Raw genomic sequence first — 23,491 nt, 5'->3', positions numbered from 1 at the left:
CTAACCCTTAGGCCCTATTAGCATTTATTGACAGTAAATAAGGATGTTATTGTTGAATTATAGTACCTCCTAAGCCCATGCCTACGTAATCCTATTACAACTGTATTTCATGTTCCATACTTAACCGGCAGTTAGTAGGTTAGTGGGGAAAACTGTAAGCTAACACCATAAGAAGTGTTTCATAACTAATAAAGAGTCAGTATGGTAGGAAGTAGGTAGTTAATAAAACCTTTAATAAAAAGTGTTAGACTCATTTCAACACAATGTACAATCAATTTTATCCCTTCATATATCAACTAGAACCAATACAAAACCTATTAAAAGACAAATAACAAATGGAAGATAGAAAGATACAGAAAAAATACACTCAAAAGGTCAGAAATGGGAGAATTTTCCTTCTTTTAATACACTGAAATGAGTTAGTGTCTCTGTTGTCCTGGGCTGATTAAATCGAGTGTCCATATTTCTGTAATCCAAGCTCAGCGGGCATCAACAGTGTTATGCTAAGCCAGTAGATAGTTTTCACCTCTCCAGCTTGTGTTTCCTTCCCTTTTCATCACTGTCCTTCCTCATGACCTTTGTAAAGGACCCTACAATTGCTTTGCTTGGATATCAAGTACGGTCTAAGATGCTGAATAATCCGACCAAACACTGCGCTGCAGGAGAACAGAACACCTGATCAGTCGGTTCTTAGATGGTTAATGTATACTGCTTTTGGCAATCAGGTCTTGATTCATGTGAGGAAATATACAAATCTGGTTGTTAGTGGAGTTCACATATTTTAGTTACTTTGTTTACCCCTGTTTCCTGCGTGCTTTGCATTTCAATTTTGTACATTTTCCTTGCAAAACTCTGCAGTCAGGAGTCCAAATGTGGTAGCTAATCCTGAGGCTGAAATCAGTGCTGACAGTTGCTGCTGGCTGTGTGTATGTGTGTAAAGTAGATGCACACAGGGATTTAGCAGTGAAGAGACAGGAAAGCAGGCTGTGAGGTGGTCATTCACCATGGTTACTGTCCCTGCTTTCTGAACTGTAATTTTCCATCCTTTAGCTCAGCTAAGAGGAGCCTTTCTTTGCTCCTCGCTGACAGCCGACTGCTCATAATGAACTGAATTCATACAAATTGCATCCTCTACTTTGTTAGCCCGTCATTGGGGTCCGTGAGCTTTTGGCTCGCCTTCTGTAGTGTGCTCCTTTATGAGAGCAGATGTGGGCAGAGATGAGCAAGCTTTCATGTATGACATCCTAATTTTGCTCCCAGCGAGTTTAAAAATACTTCAAAGATACCGATGATGGGGCGACTGTTATTTCCTAATTCTAAATAAAAGCCTTGGTTGCGCATTTCATTTGCGAAGTCTGAAGAATGAAGGCCGATGATTTCTCCAGCCTTTAAAAGGTCATCCTTTAGAGATATATTTCAACTTCCATTATACTAAATGAAAAGTCACTGTGTCCTGCTGCTAAATTGAAATTGCATTCTTCTTTACCCACATTGCATTTTGAGTTCTAAATTAAATACGGCAGTTTTAAAGCTAATATAACTGGTACTTTTACTCCTGCTGCCACAATGTTAATAATGCTTGTATTACAGAGTAACTATACCACAGAAAGCAGCTTCCTCCATTTGGAGTCAGAACAGCTGGTTGCTTTCATATACAGCACAAAATAGTTAAAAAGTAAAAAAAAAAAAAAAAAAAAAAGAAAGGGCAATTTCGACACCATGATATCCTCCATTGTTTTTGCCAGAAGTGACCATATTTTGACAATAAGGTGGAGCTAGAGAAGAATGACAGGTCAGATGTAAAACATTTCATAGAACATACAGTAAATATAAAAAAATTATATTTGACTATCTTGTTAAACTATAGTAGAGCCTTACATCAGGAACAAATATGTTATATTTACAAAAATAAAAGCTCCAAATTCAAAGTTAGCTGTTAAATACAACTGCTAATCTACTAGACCATAATGACTCCTGGAAAAAATACTTGCTTAGTAGCCTATTTCTAGAGAGAAATTCAAAGAAATTCACTATTTTTGTAGCCAGCATTTTACACTCAAAGGCCCTCCACATTCTTTCTTAAGCTGTGACATAATTTATTGTTTCTGTGTTGAATTATTTTTATTACTCTGTATTCAGTATGCTGGAGGCCTGTGTCCCTGAGTTAGAAACAAAGATTGGCACTAGTTCATGTGAGCATGTTAGCTAACATTAGCTCCCACTGCTGTCAAGGGACAATTTGAGTCTCGGAACGATGTGAGTCATGCATCCGTAGAAGCATTTATCTCTGTCGGACATCTTTTACAACTCACCACGGCAACCTTGCTAGGACAAATCACTGTTGTATGAGTCAAATTATGAAAAAGTAGAGAGACTTTACCTTCAAGGAGTATCTGTCTAGCAATCAGAAGTGATTTCAAGAGTCAATTTCTATGCCCACTTTCGGTTTCTTTCACAGCTGAGAGCCTATTTAGCTGACAAATGTTTTGATCTAAATGTAAGAGAAACTGAGCAATGGAGGGTAATCACGGCTCTATGCCAACGATGAGACCTAGTAAGGTTGCCGTAGCGAGTCGTTTGTCCTAGCGAGGTTGCCGTAGCAAGTCGTAAAAGATAAATGTGACTACGCATGCGCGACTCACATTGTCCGGAGACTCAAATCGTCCCTTGACAGCATCTTCCAAAATAGATCTTTATGGATTCCCCAGATACCGAATATAATTACATGCTTTTACAAGATGTCTCCTTTGTTAGGCCTTTGTCTATGCTCTCCAGCTCAGAGGGAAGTTATATAACAATGACTTATGTCAATACAGACCCATTTAGGCGACGGAGACAGAGAAGCAATGCAGTACTGCAAACAGTTCAGTAAACAATAAAGAGTATTTAAGACACTTGAACACTAAAGGAATCAATGTCAATTCAACTATGTGGAAAATAATTAGACCAGAACAGATCTTTGTCATTGTACAGGGTTATTTAAAAAGAATGAACGCATTCATTACGCATTGTTTTAATAAGGAAAAGCAACAGAAAACTCCATCCAAGTCACAAGTATTCTACTCACAATCAACTTTTATTTCCTGTCTTACAAGTATTCAATGTGGCCACCACCTGCAGCACGGACAACATCAATGCAATAAGAGAATTCCTCCCGGATGCGTATCAGCATATCGTGATCCACTGAGTTGATCGCTGTTGTTATCCGATGTTTAACCCTCCAGTATCCCGTCCAGCAAGGCCCTTACTAAGCACCAAGTGTGCCATTTTGGTACACTTGTGGAATAATGTCAAAAAATTTTTCATATACTTTGTTTTTAATTCTTTTACACTTTTTTCTATTTCATTAACTTGAGCTGTAAATAAAAACACCAAATACTAAATAATTGTCAGATTTTTAAACCCTTTAAATGCCGTGTTTGTAATGTAAACAAACCATTTTTTTGGATGAAAAAAAACACAAAAAATTATTTTTTTTCAATACTACATAAAAAATGGATTACATATTATTTGATTTTTGCAGCCTGGCATATGTCAATGATTAACTCCAACACTGGTTAATTTGTATTATTACTTTTGGAGCTAGGTCAAATGTTTAAAAATACTAGCATCTGTCACCAAGTGTGCGTAAAATGCACACCTATAAATCAAACTATTAAATATTGTATATTGATTTATTTTCCCCTCTAATTTGATTTTATTTTTGTAAATCAAGGTCAGCCCTAATCATACATATCAAATGTTAGAAATAGTGCGTTTTAGGCACACGTGGGAGACAGATGCGTCTTGTAATTTTCTTTTGTTTACAATGTGCAAATTTTAGTTGGTGGCCAGAATTTCAAAGATCATGATGAATGATGAAGTTTTTTAACACGAAGTGCAAAGTGTGCCTAAAAGGCACACCCGGATACCAGAGGGTTAAGGTCATTGAGGTTAGTGGGTAGCGGTGGAACATAAACGTGATCTTTTACGTATCCCCATAAGAAAAAAACACATGGTAAATTCTGGGGATCTCACAGGCCAAGCACAAAGAGCAAGCTCTTGGGCCCCCTTCCGACCAGTCCATCGCTGGGGCACTTTTTCATTTAAAAAAGCTCAAACTTAGAAAACTCCTCTCTCAAATGGTCACTGACTCATTCTATGAAGATGCTTGAGAACTGAACCAATGCGTCATGAAATCAGTTCATTCTTTTTAAATAACCTTGTACACTGAAGTGCAGCTCATTTCAAGTCACCCATGTTTCATTTTCATTCAAAGACACTGTTGTTATAAATGACTTTCATTGGTTTTATTCAGTCATAATCCTATTGTGTCCATTTCCTGTCTCTGCAAGCCATGATCTACTGCAGGTAAAACACTAACAGTGGAACAATAGATCCTTATTAGTTAAATAAAGCAACTTAACCCCTTCTGATGGACTGGCTTTGTTTTCAAGCGGCAGTTGCTTCCCCTAGTTTAAAAGTTCAATATGTAAGATTCATGCGTATTCATGTTCAAAAGTTTTGTCATTATTTATGTTAGTCATGCTCCAATTCTAAGTGTTTTATTCCTCTTTAGGCATAAAAAAAACAATGAGATTATTATCATTATTATTATTATTATTTTTTTTTTTTTAATGAACCTATTTTTCATGGAGTTACAAAAATGTCCACTCATTTGGACACCATGTGTTTAATTTTTGAAGCAAAGAAACATGTATTTAAAATGTTATATCAGAAAGTGATAAACTGTGTGAAAACGATGAAATAAAAGCATTTTTGATGTAGCTAATCTGATGTTTTCATACCTTATATCATACATCCATTTCCTGTCTCTGCAAGCCATGATCTACTGCAGGTAAAACACTAACAGTGGAACAATAGATCCTTATTAGTTAAATAAAGCAACTTAACCCTTCTGATGGACTGGCTTTGTTTTCAAGCGGCAGTTGCTTCCCCTAGTTTAAAAGTTCAATATGTAAGATTCATGCGTATTCATGTTCAAAAGTTTCTTGTCATTATTTATGTTAGTCCATGCTCCAATTCTAAGTGTTTTTATTCCTCTTTAGGCATAAAAAAAACAATGAGATTATTATCATTATTATTATTATTATTTTTTTTTTTTAATGAACCTATTTTTCATGGAGTTACAAAAATGTCCACTCATTTGGACACCATGTGTTTAATTTTTGAAGCAAAGAAACATGTATTTAAAATGTAATATCAGAAAGTGATAAACTGTGTGAAAACGATGAAATAAAAGCATTTTGATGTAGCTAATCTGATGTTTTCATACCTTATATCATACTCTAATACTAGTTCTTACTCACTTCATGGAGATATATTAAAAAAAAACTTTTTCTTTTAGAAAACTGTTAATTACAGTCTAATCACAATTAGCAATTGGTTTACACTCAATCATGTCACTGCAGATCAGGTTTCAAGAAGTTACAGTAATGATATGAATTGCAGTATATGGGATGGCGCATAAGCGTCCACTGTTTTGGCTGATATGCAACTAAAACAACAAAACCCATGAATATACAAGAGAACAGCTGTGGAATAGCTGTCCACTGTAGTGACCAGTATGCATGAAAGGGTTAAATAATGATAAAGAAGATGTTGATTGAAGTTCAGGTTGTAGATTTTTCCAAAAATGTGGTCCACAATATTTTAGAGAATACTGACTGCCGGAAGTTCAGCAGTACGGACAATAAAATTTGCTTGAGTATCGTGTAGGATAATTATGAATAACCAAAGACAACATAAAAAAGTTCTGGAAAACTTTAGGAAGGACATGAGTTAAGGGAACATATTTGTACATGAAGACAGTCAACAACCAACCAGCTACAAGCATAAAACTGACACCAAAACAAACTATAAATAACCACGAGTGAGTGATATTATTACATATTACAGCTTTTAAAATAACCTCCCTTTATTCCCAGCCATAAATTGGTTGTAAATATTTTATCCTTTAATATGATATTTGAAAAATTAACTAAGAGACTCAACAATCAAAATCCAGAGAGATCAAGTTCCAGACTTACTGATAAAGCTCAATATGATCAACAAAGAAGTGCAGAAAGATATACGTGTACTCTGTGTATAGAATGAAAATCTGTATTTTTCTAGCAACAACTCACACATTTGTCATTTAAACCTGAATACTGACACTTTTGTTTTTCTTCTCCATTTGTATTCTTTTGTCTGACAGCTTAAGAAAGTCAAAGATGAACCTCCGCTACTTGCGTTTACCCCCCATTAGTCTCTGTTCGGCCTCGCGCTGCCCCTCACTGTCTCCTCTACAGTCATTAATTGACAATGAGGTTTAAAATGGTATTCCTTGTTCGGACTTTTCAATAAACGGCGCTGGAAAGTAGACACCGCCGCTATTGTGGCCGTGTAAACGATAAGGCCACAGTAACAAAGGGAGTGCTTTTCTCTGGAGACAGTCCAGCGTGTCACACACACCAAACACACGTGTCTATACAGTGCTTCAGACATAATTCAACCTCCTCTCTCTAATGATTGACAGTAACCAAACAATACTCATAACTGCAGGATATGGTACATTGGAGACTCCACTAAAAAGTCAGTATCTGTGCATTAACGGAGGCTGTGGTTTCTGAAGGGACAGCCTGGTCTGTTTCATCTTCATGTGTGTTTCATCCACTTCTTTGACCTGTCTTTGATCAACTCCTTTCATTAACATGACTAAACAAGCACCTGACCTCATTTGTAATGGAGAGTATCCTCCTCAATAGTCAATAGATTCCATTTATTCTTTGAAAATGTAGAGTCCGATGGAAATGATGTATGTATGATGTACATGCAGTTGTTGTTTTTTCATCTTAAGGCTTGTGTTCTGGTCAGTGTCTCTACTCCTAAAATAACATATAAGCCGTATTATTATTATTTTATCAAAAGTAATTTCGAATTGTTTGAAATATCAGTGAGAAAATTTATGGTGCAGCTTTTCTGTAAGTGTCTCTACGTCGTTTCATTTATTTATTTTTTATTGAAAACTTGAAAACTAAAGGAGTTCCAAAGGCTTCTGCTTTGTTTGTCATACATCATATATTATGATATGATAATATCCTTTACAATCAAGGACACCATTTGAAACAAAGGCTGTGTTCTCTAGCGTGCTTTAATTTTATCTTTACAAATTTCCAGACTGTCAGGACCAACTTGTCACTTTTTATCTGGAATATTAAATGATCTTCTTTGACATTCAGTTCTATCATACTATAACTGCAGCGCTGTAATACTACAGTCATTATTGGAAGAAGTTTTCTTTAAAAATGTTGTACACAACACAAACACAAACCTCAAGCAGTAAATCTGGTTGTTCCTTTTATGGTTTTCATCCTGTAGATCTTTCATTCTTCATCTCAAATAATTAATGTTGATGTCGAGCATCGCTTTCAGGAAGCTGGATCTGTGGCTAAGGTGAGAGTGCTAACTTTAAGCCCAGTTAAATCTAGGGCACCGGACTTCTCATTAATATGGATTTGACTGTCTGCCCTGTGTAATTTAATGATGACAGGTGATATGGCAGCAGTGATATGCGCTGACATCAGGCACGGCTCATTGTCAGCGAGTGCTGTGTGCTGTCTGTGAAAAAGCCTCCATGGTATTCTCTGCTTAACTGCAGTTTGTCTGCACGTTTGATAGCAGAGCGAAGGAGCTTCAGCGCAGTGATTAAGCTCCCCAGTGGCAGCTGAGATACATGCCATCCATCCATGCAACAGCCCTTTGGGCTCCTGATGGATAGGTAGATTGATAGGCAGACAGAAAACAGAGCTTGGCACCGCACTGAAAGCTTATGCCATCACTTAGTCAAGGTCAAAAACCAGCTTCTCTCTTCAGCACCTGCTGGGTAACATTTCAAATCTTTTCCTGAATTTAAAGTGAGTCAGCAATCGCAATAACAGAACAGTAGAAGGGCTGTAGCATTTTTAAAACATATACTTTTACTCTATTTAGGTCTCAAATGGAAACACACCCTTTATAGCTTCCTGTGGTTTGTTCAGTTAGTTCTGGTTTGTAGCAGAAAAACATCTGGTGATCAAACCCTGTGGAAATATGGTGAGATGACAAAACGCAGGACACAACTAAATACCATAAGTCTGTTATAATGCTGCTCACCTGCCAGTCAGCAGTTTTTTATTTGAATAGCGCTGAAAACGGCAATATTTCTTCTTCCTTGCCTCTCTGTAATGTATTACATCATATGTACAGCTGTTGACTGTTGTACTTTCAAATACAAGCAGCTCCATCACCTTCATGTGTCTTGTTGATTCTAGGAAATTACAAAAACATTAAATGTTAAACATCTAATGTTTTTGTATTAACATACCTACAAATGTTATAGTTTTAACTGGCTAGTGGTCTTGCATTATTTAAAAGCTTCTAATCACAAGCTAAAAAGCCATGAGTAATGTATACTGTATATTGAAGTAATCTTAATAGCTACTTTACCATAATATATTTACTCAACTAATCTTTAAGCTTTGAAGATTTACACATGCTTCAGTACTTTGGAGTTGGTTTTTGAGTCTGTTTTGCGCTCAGAGTTGGTTATTACTATGCTAATGTCTGTTTCAGTTGCTTACATTCATAAAGGTACAGGTTTTTTTCCCATGAAAGCCCATGTCTTGAGTTCTTCATTCCATCTGCTTCTGTGAAGTGTAACTGTGTGTAATCTAAGTTACCATTAACTTAAAAATGTTGGGTCATATCAATAAATAATGTATTCCTGGCAGAAAAAAAGCCTCCCAAAGAAAACACACAAGCTTGCACAAATTTTCCACCCTGAACTTATTTTCAGTTATAATTGTCATATTTTGAATGTTGGGCAAAAGGGAAAAATGAGCCCGTTAATATTTTTGAATTAGGCTCCAACAGATACTTCACAGAGCTCCTTTAAGTTACTATTTAACTTTGTAAGCTAATATCACATCAGGCTCCATTAGAATCAAATAAAATGGCTTAAGTATATGTGACTAAATGTATTTATGCATAAACTCATTTGTAAACGTAATTTCTGTCACATCAGGCAGATTTTAACTGACAATTGTGGTGAAAATCCCATTGTGTACATTCTAATGCTATCAAATGTGCCTTACATTATTTTTTGTGATTAATGCTGCCTTCATGTACTGTCAGTAAGATTATCCTTTCCACTTGTGAATTCAAAATTACAAGTGTGTGCGTTCAAGTGCTTTTGTTGGTATAGCGAAATGAAAAATGGCTGACACACAAGTCATTGTGACGTGTTAATTCATCTGCTACAGCATTTTTTTCTGTAAATTTTTTTTGCACATTGTGTATGCTATAAATGTGCAAAATCATCAGTTAACAGCAGCAGACCACTGATAAAACCATTGTTTATCATTCGTGATGAATCCCTCATTACTCTCCGCCATGTTGAAAAGGTCAAAGGTTATTTTCATCTCGGTAGCTCATGTATCAGCATTTTTTCACAGTTCTCCAGAGGAAAATACGACGTGCAAATTTTGAGTTCGTAACTATATCTATATTATAATACTGGAAGGTCTCAGAGCATGTGTGTGTGTGTGTGTGTGTGTGTGTGTGTCTGCATAGTTCTGAGAAATTGAGTCATTTTTAACTGGTCAATTTGGTACCTACAGTTCAGGAATGGTCCTGTCTCCACATTAAATATCTCGGCAAACAGCCACTGATGACCAAAACCATCTACTGAGCTAAAACATGTAATAACTTCTGATCCATTAATTCTATCAATACATGTAAAAAATTGTTGTAAAATACAGTTTGTCATCTTTTCATGGTCATCAGATATGACCCATTTGGACATTCAGAGGCTCCATAGTTACCGTGGAAACACCGTCATCTTCTAGAGCATTGATTCACCAGTAAAACCCATGCATTTGGATCAATGACAGTGGATGGAGACACTTGGTTTGTGTTAAATTAATGACATATTTTGTTGAAAAAGTCACTTTTTCTTCAGTTTTCTCTGTCTCTGTTATGATAACCATCAAATTTAATCTGAGCTTTTATGAACACCTACATGATCAGTAAATTAAATATAGGAAAATACCAGATGTTCACTGAAAAACAAACTACAGAGGATATGTCGTAATAAATTGTGGGTTAATATGACCCATGGTTCCCAACGGGTGGACGCACTAGTTCACCATAATTCCCATACCAAATGAAGGCAGGATAAGAGGCATGATATACATCATCTGTTTGCTTGATGTATCGTTACCTCCGCCAGGAGGTATTGTGATCACTTTGCTTTGTGTGTTTGTTTGTTTGCGTGTTTGTTTGTTCGCAACTTTACGGGAAAACTATTTCAACCATCTTTACCAAAATTTTACCCACAGATAGGCCTAGGCCCTGGCACAAACCCATAAAATTTTGGGCCAAGTAGGCCAAAGTTCAAGGTCACAGCAAGGTCACAAAATCTCAAATTTTCCTATCTCTCATCGTTGAGCAGTTTTCAAAAATTCATAAAAAATTCAAAACTCCGATTAGCCTCCAATTTGATACAGCCATAGCTTATAACAATATCTTGTATCTGGCACAAAATTGTCCACATCCACTGTGGAATGTGGACTCTGTGGACATTTCAATTTAACACTGAAAATCCCATTCACAACACATTTTTCATTAGAACTCAACAAATATTGATTGGAATTTAATATAATTTGACATACACATGACTGGTACCAAGCTTCAACTTTTTCTGCTGTATGGAACAACCTTGAAACTGTTTAATTTTAAAAGAAATGGTTGATCCACACATGCACACCGTTTGGGGTGCTTGGCGGTTTGCGTTCTCTGAACACTTATTATTACATGTGAGACCCTTTTTTTAAAATGGTAGAACTGAATTGATGGATTTAACTGATGTGTTACCAATGTGGTGGAAAAATCTGTCAATAGAGTACACAAAAGTCAAAGCTGGTCTTACGTGTGAGTTTTATTCACCCCTTGCAAGGAGGACCCTTCTCTAACAAAAGCACAAAGCTAAAGTGTTTGAGGAAAAGGGGTTAGGAGGAGCACAGGCAGTGAGTTTTTATACACATTAGATATGGCATGACAGACATGATTCTTACAGAAATGGGGGCAAAGTTAAAGTCAGCTGACAAGTGGTCAAAACATCATGGAGCCATTATGAGATAGACAGGAGACGCTCAGGGTCCCTCTACCTAGCATGTGCGTCAGCGAGAGACAAAACACTCCATGTCCTTCTGCTGTACGATAGTTCAAGAATGTATTGTGACGTTAGATATGGATAGTGTAGGATGCTCTGTGCCACAAGTCAGCGTATTCACAGAGAGAATAGAAGAGGTGTAAAGTAAGAGACATAAAAGTTATATAATGATGTGAATATACCTAGTCAGATAGGAATCACACAAATGTCAGAAATGAGTGGCCGAAGTGACCTGGGTTTGACAGGTACATAAGTGACATATAATTTTACCACTACACCAAACACCACAGCCTGCTTATTTCTAATTCAAGCCTCCAATTCATAAATATGGACGGTATTTGTATTTGTAAATCATGAGGAATTTAATGCAAAAAGAGTAGAGAAAATGTCTTTATGGTTTACCTTTGCATTTACCTTAGATTAGTGTTTTAATACTTTTTTTTTTTTAGATTATATCTGTCAATACAAAAATGGCAGGATCTGTGTTTACAAACAGAATTTATATTCAGATTCTGTACTCTCTTTGCTCCCCACAATGATTGACATCTCATAGCTTTTCTTCTTATATACCTCTGGCATCTCCCAAAGAAAGGCCTAAATTAGGGGTTATTATTGTTGCCAAGGCAACCTAGTGGGTAATTTTCTGTAATTTTCAAAGGGGATTGCTATTGATGGTGGAGTCCATATCTAGACACAGAACACCACAAGAAAACACCAATAAACACATAGAAATGAAATCTTTTTTGCTGTGAGAAGACGGGGGACGTGCTGATTGCTGTATGTTCTGCACATAGTGTAAAATGTTCGTCTGTAAATGGTGTGTAATTTATGATAAATAAGGGGATGTACTTCATTTGAGGGTGATTTGTACGTGTTTAATATTTACCCTACTTAGTCATCACACTGCTGATTAAACACAGCACAAAAATGTACATTTTCTCCATGGGCACGATTTTCACCTCCCACTAAGCTGACTCTAGAGATTGACAGATTTGCCTTTTTTTCCACCAACTGTGAAATCTCATGATCCAAACGCTTCACTCTGTACTGTTTAAGATGCCTCTGATTTCAGCATATTGTATAGACCCGGCTGTAAGTGCTGAGTCATGGCGAGTTTTTTTGGCTCATTGTTCTCTTCCCTTTGTGTTTGTCTTTTTTGTTTGTAGCTGTGCAACGGCGGCTCGGTGACAGATCTAGCTAAAGGCATGTTGAAGAGAGGAGACAGAATGGATGAAGCCATTATTGCCTACATCTTGCATGAGGCCCTCATGGTAAGTATGTCTTCTTGAATGTGCAGGGTTGCAAAGTGAAAACAGTAGTGTCATGTGCAGCTGAATAGAGCAGCCTCTTTCCTGAATAAACCACTTGAATGAAACAGGATCATTTTTGAAGGCAGGTGCTTTTTTTTTTATTCCAGGGCCTCCAACACTTGCACATCAACAAAACCATCCATCGTGACGTCAAAGGCAATAACATCCTGTTGACAACACAAGGAGGGATCAAACTCGTGGATTTTGGTATGCAGCCTGTGCCTCTCATGTCTGTTTTTGTACCATCCTTTCCCTAATCAGTGAAAATCATGTTATGGCTCAATTTAACAGAAAACGCTATGAAGGGTCAAACCCATTACCTTCAGCAGCTTGCCAAATAAAATCTACTGGTAATTAGTTTCCTTGAGAGGTTAGAATACATTTACACAACCTGACAAGGTGGCAGACGAATGCACTTTTCCATTACACCGTATCTTTTACATTCTCCCCCAGAAAGCAGAGGACATTGTTGCTATTCACCCTGCGCTTGCACTTATTTGCTTTTGGGTTTTCTTAACCAAATGAGGCGCACAGCACAGCGTAACACACCAACCGACGCTCCTGGATTGAAGGCTCATAATAGGCAAAGTGATTCTGACTATTTCCAGGGATGACTCACCCCGTTTTCTTCAGGGCCTGAAAAAAAAAAAAAAAGAATGCCTGCCTGTTTTCATTACAAATAAAATCCCCACTGGATGTGTATGCTAATTGTGGGCTTCTCTTTAAAAGCCTTCTCTTAACCATGAAACACAAAGTGCACAGCTCTTACATAAAGACGACAGCAGGATGGGGAGGGGGGATTAATGGGATCACTTAATATGTGAATGTAAATATGAAGAGGGGCCACCATTTGTCTGTGGATCAGGTTCATTCTACTCAAGGCTGACATAGAAATGTTCAACACCAGGTTACTGAATTGTTTTTTTTTTTTTTTTTTGGTTTTTGTAAGGAAATGCTTTACAGTCTTTAAATATATAAACCATACAATGAATCCAAAAATTTTAGTCACACTTTAGTGTCAGGATGTATGTATTATACGTTGTTTCTATTCAATGCAAATAATTACATAAATAAGGCTTTGCAGGTCACATTGATCTTAGGATTGTTTACATACATTTACATAACTGAATAATATGCAACAACTTACTACACGAAAATTTATACATAGAAATACTAAAGATTCGCTTGCCATCTAAGAAGATTTTTTTTTTGTATCTTTATTTAGGCAGGACAGTACACATTAATGAACACATTTATACATTCCATTTCAGTATAAACATGTAAATATACCGGAGTTCGAGTCAGTGCTAATTTTCATCCGGAGTCCCCACTTAATAAATAAATAGCAGTGATCCGTGCAATACAAAGCTATACAGTGGAATAAGTGCAGTACAGAGCAGTGGAATACATTACAAAACAGTACAGTTCAATACACTACAATATATTTGATTTAAACTGATTTGATCTGCGTACCTCCAGCAGCTTATTGAGTATCTGCTCTTCATGAACTTAAAATAAACTAGAAGCACTCGGAGAGCGCAGACCTCCACCAAGGCTGATCAGTGGGCCCCCCCGTGGGCCCCCCCACCCCCCGATCACCACCAAAATTTAATCATTTCTTCCTTATCCCATTTCCAACAAACCCTGAAAATTTCATCCAAATCTGTCCATAACTTTTTGAGTTATGTTGCACACTAACGGACAGACAAACAAACAAACAAACCCTGGCAAAAACATAACCTCCTTGGCGGAGGTAATTATAAATTCGAGGGATGCAGTGTTCCCAAGGAAGATATAAAAACAGATGAGGTAACAAAATCAAACACATAATCACCACTTATTAAGTACATTTTAACCAATTAAGAACCAAATATCCACCGCTGACCAAAAGCGTCTTGTGATCTAAAATGTATAATAACTTTACAAGAACCACTAATCCTCTCAATACATGTAAATAATGCAGTTTCACACCTTTTCAGATATGACCCATTTGGACGTTCAGAGACTCATAATGAACTAATGAACTCATAGCATCAATTCACCAGTAAAACCCATGAAGTTGGATCAATCTCAGTGGTTGTAGGCACTTGTTTTTATGTCCAGTTAATGATATATTTGGTTGAAAAGTCACTTTTTCTGCAGATTTCTCTGTTTGATCCAATAACCTTTGAATTCCCTCAAGCTTTAATGTAGCTGCATGATCAATAAATGAAATACATGAAAATACCAGATTTTCACAGAAAAATGCAAAATGCAGGAGATAATATTATAATAAATGGTGATAAATCACTTTGAAAAGAAAAAAAAAATCATTTGGAAGTTATGACAAAAATTGTTGTGGGTCTATAAGGGTTACAGGAGATTCTAGGATTTTGATCTTTATCCATTAACCCTTTATCGGGCAAGTGACCACTTTTGGTCTTTTCTGCACACATTACAAGACAGTGACAGCAACAGTTCCAGTGAGGACAGTGAGTCAGCAATCTCAGGTCCAATGTGGTCTACAGGGTCTGTAAGGTCCACCTCTGCATGAACAGTGAGTGTACCTGCTTTGTTAGGTACCATGAAGTAATGGTACCAATGTAAGGAATGATGTTCAAAGGGACACTGTGGATGTGGACAGGGGTCTGGATCAGCACTTATGTTGGTCTAACGTTCTAAAATACATGTTCCTTTCACCTTACATGTGTTTTTCGTGTATTTTTTGGGGCTGTCAAAATTAACACATTCACGTAGATTAATCCATCATCATGATTAATCTGATTAAAAATTTTAACGCAATTAACCCATCTGCAGCACAGAATGACTCTGAACGTTTCTAGCAACATGTTTGGGGCAGTTTGTCCAAGTAGACTTACCGTCATGCATGAACAAATGGGCAGCTGATCCGATAGTGACAGGCAACAGAACCAAACCATAAAGATGGAAGTTGCTAAACAGCACGTTGGCCCTCTGGATGGAAATATGAGGACCAATAAACCAAGATGGGACATAAAGTATTATACACACTCTGCAGGAAGGAGTTTTCTTTTCACCGAAGCACTTCCATGTTAAATACCACATTAACGCAAAGTATATGTTAGTCGGGGATTCTGCTCGCACTTCACCTAAAGCGTCACCCAGCTTACGTCAAACACGTTAAGTGCATATATATTCCCTTCTTTCTTGAGTTTGCTCAAGCAAGATGAAATGTTATTAAAATAGAATATGAATTATAAGTAATCGTGATTAATCAAAATTAATCCACGGCAACCCTGTGATTAATCTGATTAAAAATTTCAATCGTTTGACAGCATGATTTTTTCTATATGTACTTCTTGATTTGTTTTTGTTTTTTTTGTTTATTTGTGGGGGGGGTTGCCACGTGCGGGTAAGGAACCAAGTATGGTAACTTCACTGACCTTGATTTTCTACATAACAATAACACATTTTTTTAAAAATTTCATAAAAATACAACATTCTTGTTATGTCCTCCAATAACATACTAATGTTGAAATTTTGAATTTCTGAGTATTTCGAGTGAACTATAAAGGGTTAAAACCAGTGAATGCCTTTTCAGATAACTGTCCTGAACACGTCATTTGGATTTCTGTTTATTTATAATATCACAATCCCAGTCTTCTAAAACCAGAACCACTCTGACACTCCGATTGGTTAGGATGTCTACATGATGGTATCCATGGCACCGACAGGAAAGGGGCAGGGTCATCAGCAGCCTCTCATTTACTTCAAAATCAACGTACGCTTACACATCCCATTTGTATCAAAGCTGAAAACCAGGATTACACAGACAAGGTAGTGATGTGTGGTGTTAGACTTCCATTAACTTGATAAAACAGAGTAGAACACATCCCCTTTAAATGTAATAACAGTCTTAAATCTTTAGTCAATTATTAATGCTCTACTTTTGTTACTTTAAAAAAGCAGTGTTAACACTACTGAACATCATTTACATGAAAGAATACATGAGGAATTGAATTAGCAAGAGTATTACTGTCTGCAATATAGAAATAGTATGAATCCATATAAACCTGCTTAAACCCTTAAACCCTGTTTAATGTTAATAAGTTATACTCAGAAAAACAACTATATACCAAATCAAATGGATTCATTGATTTCTTTTTTCATCACATTGCATAAAAATCAGGGTGTCTGTGGATTGTTAAAAAGTCTTAAATGTGTTTGTCCTAAATTAAGGCCTTAATTATCCTTAAAAATGATAATAAATCTGTAAATCTGGCACCCAAAGGTCTTAAAAATTCCCCAAACACAATAAATGATAGTCCATTAGTGTAGCATTTGATCACAACAGTGATAGGGATGAGTAGGCCTTTAGCAATTTGAACATCAGTCGCGGAAACATTAGTAGTAGACAAATGGAAATCTAACGTTAGCTGGATTGAAACATGGTTCAGACAGTAACACAGTAACTATGAGGCCTGTTAGACTGTTTTTACTGTTTTATATGAAAGTAAGATCTTAAATTTGATCAAAGACACCTTGAAAAATGTCTTAAAAAGTCACAAATTTGGCTTCGTAAAACCTGCAGATACCCTAAAACACAGGTGTCAAATCTGGCCCGCCAAAGGTTCCATTCTGGCCCGCGGGATGAAAGGGCAAAAATGAACCTGGACAGTCAAGGTTGTCAAAATCCTATTGGCTCAGGTTCCACATACAGACCAATGTGATTTCCAGTAAAAATAACAACCCTAAATAATGACAACTACAAATTTTGTTTGTGAAAAATTCTGTGGAAAAAACGTAAGTGAAAAAAATAACATTACACTGTGAAAATATTTACATTTGCAAAACTATTCTTTCACAATAAAACGCAAATAAATACATAAATAAAAACAAAGATGAACAACCCAAAATGTGCAATTCGAACAATATTCTGCCTGCTGCTAAATGTTTTGTGCATTTATGAATCCACTGTGATCTGTAGTTGTGTTAATAATAAGAGATGTAATATTGTAGAAATTTTTCAAATTTTAGTTCCAAACTCCAAAATTTTAACAATTCAGCCTGTTACCAAATGTTTATGTAACATTGTGTGTAATGTACATGTATAAATAATAAGTTGAGGCGTAATATTGTTCAAATTGCACTAATTTTTCCAATGAAATTTCTGTTTTATCAGGTTATTCAAATCTTTTTGTAAAATGTAAATATTTTCTTAATTTAATTTTTTTTTTTGTTTTTTTTTTGTACTCAAACAAAATGAAAAAGTTGGATTTGTCATTATTTATAGGTTATTAAGTCATTATTTGACTGGTCTGGCCCGCTTGAGATCAAATTGGGCTAAATATGGCCCCTGAACCAAAATGAGTTTGACACCCCTGCCCTAAAACATATTTTTCTCAAACTTTGTAAAGTTCCAAAGATGTATGTATTCAATTTTAATATTGATGTTAATTTCTAGGTTGGACAGGATGGTACAATGTTCAGAGGAAATGCTCATAGCACATCCTGAAGTCCCATGTCTGTACCGCTGCTACATTTGGAAAATATGTTGACCTTAAAGAATAGATATGTCCAGTCACCAAAAAAGTACCAAAGTAGCACGGCAGATTAGAAATAAGCATGATGTGTGTAGAAACTTGCAGAGTGACGATATGAATGCGACTTCTGCCCCCTCGTCGGCTACACGGCGTCCTATTGCGTCACGCTGGGATTAATGCTTTTTCATGTGGAGGGGCGCACGCTACACTAAGCAGCTGAAGAGATAAAACCCCCGCAGTGACTCAACACCAGCAGAGAGACCGAATAACGCGGTGACGGACCCCAAAAAGAGCAGCAGAAAGACTGAGAGAAGCGTCTCCGTTCATGGCTCTCTCATGAATATTCTAATTGACAGCGTTATCTCTGTGATGATTATTAAGTGTGGCCCACCAGGCTGCACTCCAGGCTAATGTAGTGGAAAGACAGGCTCTGTAGTGGCTAGGCGGGGGGGTAGGGGTCCTTTGTGTTTCTGTATTCTTAAACAATGACATACCTTTTATGTTGAATATTACAGTCAGTGTGTGTTTGTAAGTTTACAGCACAGAACATCGTAGGTTTAACAGGGTGGTTTAGTTTCGTTTCTCTGAGTGTTTGAGCCTGATACATGTTAAACTGTTGGTTTATCCTCATTTGGTTGCTGTGGTATTGTGTTGTAACTGCGACCCGTGTGTGTGTGGATACTGTATATCCCCTCCTTCACATGATTCTAATCCGTTTTGATGTTCACCACAGACTCGTTTCCTCTCCCTCCTCACTGCTAGCCTGAACCCCCAGCCCCATCTCAGAGCTAGTGCATTTCTGAACTGCACCGACGGTAATTGATTTGTTAAAACATAGTTAGTAAATCATCCTACACATGATGTTCTATTTTGTTGGTACATTTTTTCATTTTATCTTCTTACACTTGGACAGATTCTTCAGAAAATCCTTCGAGCTAAATTTTGCAGAAACGATCTGATTCACATTCCTATAAAAACATGATGTACAAGACAAAGGCCCCTCTCTGCAGCAGCATGTCATGCATCAGTAGATCACCTTTTGTTTTGTTGGTAGCCTTTTGTCTGGAGGCTCTGCTTTTGTCCTGGATCCGTGTGCTGGCTGCTGCTTCATTTGAACCAGCCCTGGGATACATCACAGTGAGCTGTTACACTGATTTGTCTGGACTGGACTGAAGTCAGCATAGATAGTGGGTCAGCATGTTCCTTGTCAGGCTTTTTACCCCACTGTGACACACACATACTGCATGCATGTCCTCTGTTTTTTTTTTTTTGTTTTTTTTTTTTTTTTTTCTCTCACAGTTATTTTTTTATAGCAGTAGTGCAAAAAATGTCTAAACAACAGGAATTGTTTTTATACAGAGCAGAACATATACAAAGTACACATACAATATATATATTAAAAAAAAAAAACATCACAAAGCAAGCCACCTATTGTCCTCGACAAACGTAACAGAGTTTGTGAGACGCAAATTTACTCTCAAGCGGTACAAAATAATGTCCTCTATTTTTCTCCACAGTTGCAAAATTATTCCTCTGACTTTGTTACATATAGGCACTAATATATTATTTGAAACAGGGTGAAAATCCATGTGCAGCTGCCAAAGCCTGTTCACAGCTGATGTGTATTCAAATGCCCAGAGAAATCTCCTCCAGTCACATAAGAATTTGTAATTCAAAGCGATCTATCATCTGAAGGAGAAACACCATTGTAACTTGATGTTTAATGTGCATGTGAGGGTGTGTATAGTTGTGTTTTTGTCACTATAGAGACATCTCTGTCTGTTTACAGTTTACCATTTTTATTTTCACCACAACCACAAAAACTTTAAGAACAATAAAATTAATTAATCAGACATTTCAGTTTAATATGTATGACGTCTGCGCTCATGAGCTTATGTGAAATTTGTGTTGGAATTTGTTTTTGTGCTTGGACCTGAGTATTTGTTTATATTAGCTAACGCCTTTTCCAGGCAATGAGTATCTCTGTGTAATGGATTTATTAGCACTCTGAGACAAAGAAAAACACCACACTCTGATTTGAGGGATCACAAAAATACTTCGTTATTCTTGCAGGAATCAAAGTGAGACAATTACAAGCACTCAGAGCAACCTCGTAATTCGTCTAAACTAGGCTGGCTGAAGTCCAGCTTATATACCTTTTACACAGGTTACATGTTACATGATGGTAGTAAATCTAGTTTGACCTTTACAATGAGCACGGACAGATACATTCTTCAGCATTCTTTTTCAGTCTTCAGCAGTTCAGTGATTGACAGCAAGCAGCTGTATGTTTAAAAATGAGAACTTCATCAGAAAAACAAAGACAGTGGCGTCGTCCTAAGTTGAGTGATAGCACACGTTTGCTAGTGAACTGATTTCTATGACATCTGTTTCCTACATCCATGATGACAGTCTGTCTACACATTTCCATATATAGGGTTTTTCACAAAAATTGTCTTCTTGAGTTCTACAATGTGTCTCTTCTGCTCTAGAGACAAGCTCAAGTATTTTGCAGACTTCTATGCAAACTTCATGTGGGCTCATAAATCATACATACTGAACATTTAAAACCTCCTCATCCTGTTTAACCTATACAATTTGAAGAAGCTATCAAAAACAAAAGCTAAATCTAGCCATAGCATCCTGCCAGCTACAAATGCAATGTTTTTTTTTGAGATGTGTACAAACTGTGTGCCTCCATTTGGTTTAAATAAATAACAAAGTAATGAAATAAACTGGTTATATATATGTAGATTTTTCCTCTGGGAAAGTACAACATTTTCCGAACAGTTGATTTTAGGTGGATTTTATTTGAAATGTCATGGGAGCGACTGAAACAGCGCAGATGACTCCTCTTCCCAAGGCTGAGGCTAATGTCTCAAGTGTGTGTTGTCTTCTCTGCAGGTGTTTCGGCACAGCTGACAAATACTCGTCTGCGGAGGAACACCTCTGTGGGAACTCCCTTCTGGATGGCTCCAGAGGTACAGTAAAACGGCACTATAAACCCTGGTCCAGCCTTTCCTCTTTCCACTACATTAGCCTGGAGCAGATCCCAGTGGGCCACAGTTAATAACCATCAAAGAGATAACACTGTCAGATACAATGTTCATGGGAAAAAATGAAAGGACAGTCTCCATCATTCACTTCCAGTCTAATCATGGCTCAGTGCTCAATGTACCCACTGTACAGAAGGGTTGCACTGAAACTCTTTGTAGCAACAGTAAAAGAATGTGGCATTTGAAGTAGATGCTTTCATTTATATTTCATTGACGGTAACCCACAACACCTAAGGAAATCCTAAATGAGGAGCAGCATCCGTTAACCTCCCTGCAGTCTTAACCTCACCACTAATTAACATTACATTAGATGGACGTTATCAACCTCTGCAATGATAAGATGGATAGATTTACACCAGATGCATTTTGTTAACTGCACTATTATCTGCTGGAGCAAATGCTGCCCTGTGTTGGCCTCTGTAAACCAAGCTTACATATTTGGTGGCCAAATCGAAACAGATATTTTTACATGAGGTTTGCATCCTGTGCAAATTCCGCATTAGAATACAAGCTGTGTGACGTGTTCTGCCAGGACTTGAGGATTTTAATCTGATTTGAATAAGATGTTCATCAACCAAGCTCTGAAGAAACAGCTTGTTGAAGGTATACTCCCCAAAGCCAAAAAGCATTTCGTTGAAGAGTTTATGGATGTGCACAGGCAGCGGATAAAGCTCTGCAGCCCCGTTATTTAAATCAACACAATCCAGGATCATTGAATTCATATAGATGCAGTTTTGTTTTTTGTTTTTTAAACTTCTTCAAGATTTTTTGCCTAAATCACTTTGAGTTTTTGGGTAAGTTCTTTTTAATCTATACTTTATAAAATGCATAAACAGTTTTAATATCAAAGTAAAATCTTTGTGAATAATGAAACACTGATTTTAAAATTTTCTTCAATTATTTGTGTAAAATACTGATGCATCTGCGTTCTTTTCTTCTGGTATAAATTAACAGAGCTATGGTTTTATTTTCCCAAAACAACACATGTCTTTGTGTGGTGCGTACTTTTTTCTGCTTGTCATGTTTGCGTGCATAAGTACATGCCTTTTGTGAAGTGGGAATACAAATTCTATTGACTCAAGACATCTGATGAAAATTCAGTGCATCTGTACGTCTGTGTGGGTGTTGTGTGTGTAGTGTTGTGCACACATCCCTCCCACTCAGAGATGATTCATATTGTAGATTGGGTACCGTGTTGCCCTGAGGATATTGATGATAGACTGTGGAGACTGTGTGTGTTTGTGTGTGTGTGGTGTGTGTGTGTGTGTGTGTATGTGCGCGCACTATGTTGCCACAACAGACGGCGATGAAACTGCAGCTGCACAATCTGAAAACTGTTCTTTTGATATTGGACACCTGATTAAATTACCTTTTTTCTGTTACATCTTTAGGTTTAGTGTAGTGCAGACACATTACAAAGCCCACTAACGTTAAGAAAACAGCTACAAGGTTCCATCAAGACTAGTGTACAACTCCAAAATCTTTGGACTAAATTGGCCTGGGATGCACTGGTCGATCGGCTGGTGGCTGGAATCAGTCATCGGTCGATAAGTGTCGGATATGTGATTCTGTCCTGATCAGATTTACACAAATTAACTGTACAGTGGTTTGTGTCATGTGCACAGAAACAGTAATGTCACAGCTACACACATGCACATGCTAATGGGTGCTTCTATGAAACTGGTCCCTAAAAACAGGACAGAGGGACTAGAAATTCAAACCAGATGTAAACTAATGTTATGAAGCAAGTTTGGAAGCACTTTGGGTCTGTTTTAAAAATAAATACTTACTGAAATAAAGAGAAACTACTTTTCAGATAAAACACATTTTATATTATCTTACATAATATTTAATTCAAAAATCTGCATGTAAGATGATCAAAAGGACACGAAAATTATACGCTACTATTTTTTGGAATATCTCTTTATTCTCTCACAGGTACATTTTGGAAATTGAACTAATTTCGCAAGGCAGGGTTTTCACAAAAATGACCGCTGTTGCAAAATCACTCACGATTTATTTGTGTTTAAATGGGCAGGTTCCGCATGTAACGTGGATGGACATGGTGCGTTACACACAAAACCTGGAATGAGACTGCTGATTCATGACAAACCCACACGTCTGGATTAGAGAAACCACTAGGATCATCAAATTTAACACATTGTCTTTATTTATAGCTGTATTTAAAACCATTTCAAGCCATGTTTTCCAGATCAAATGCACTGACACCTACGTAGTTTTTCATGTCCCAATTTTGGTCCTATTTTTGGCCCCAATATTTTATTAAAAAAATCATTAATTTTGGGATGGCCCAGAGCAAGAATATAATGGTTTTTTGCATTTAGGTCATCATTAGGTACATCCTAGGGGGAAATATTTCTATGTTTCTCTTTTATTATTGGGTCTAAAAAGCTGGTAAAGTGCCAGGTACCA

General features: G+C 37.0%; 2 protein-coding genes across 2 annotated transcripts in view; both read left to right on the top strand.

The window, feature by feature from the left end:
• Window positions 1–23,491, top strand: part of LOC115410978 (myosin-IIIa-like) — a 205,774-nt gene that overhangs the window by 118,279 nt on the left and 64,004 nt on the right.
• LOC115410979 (myosin-IIIa-like) overlaps window positions 1–23,491 on the top strand; it is a 73,917-nt gene that overhangs the window by 9,110 nt on the left and 41,316 nt on the right. Inside the window, 3 exon segments of the mRNA XM_030122844.1 lie at window positions 12,358–12,462; window positions 12,609–12,708; window positions 20,907–20,983. Of these exon segments, the coding sequence (XP_029978704.1) occupies window positions 12,358–12,462; window positions 12,609–12,708; window positions 20,907–20,983 (282 nt within the window).

This window comes from Sphaeramia orbicularis, chromosome 20 (genome assembly GCF_902148855.1).
Source record: "Sphaeramia orbicularis chromosome 20, fSphaOr1.1, whole genome shotgun sequence".
NCBI classification, from domain to species: Eukaryota; Metazoa; Chordata; class Actinopteri; order Kurtiformes; family Apogonidae; genus Sphaeramia; species Sphaeramia orbicularis.
The sequence above is the reverse complement of the archived record's forward strand: the minus strand, read 5'-3'. Positions and strand labels throughout refer to the sequence as shown.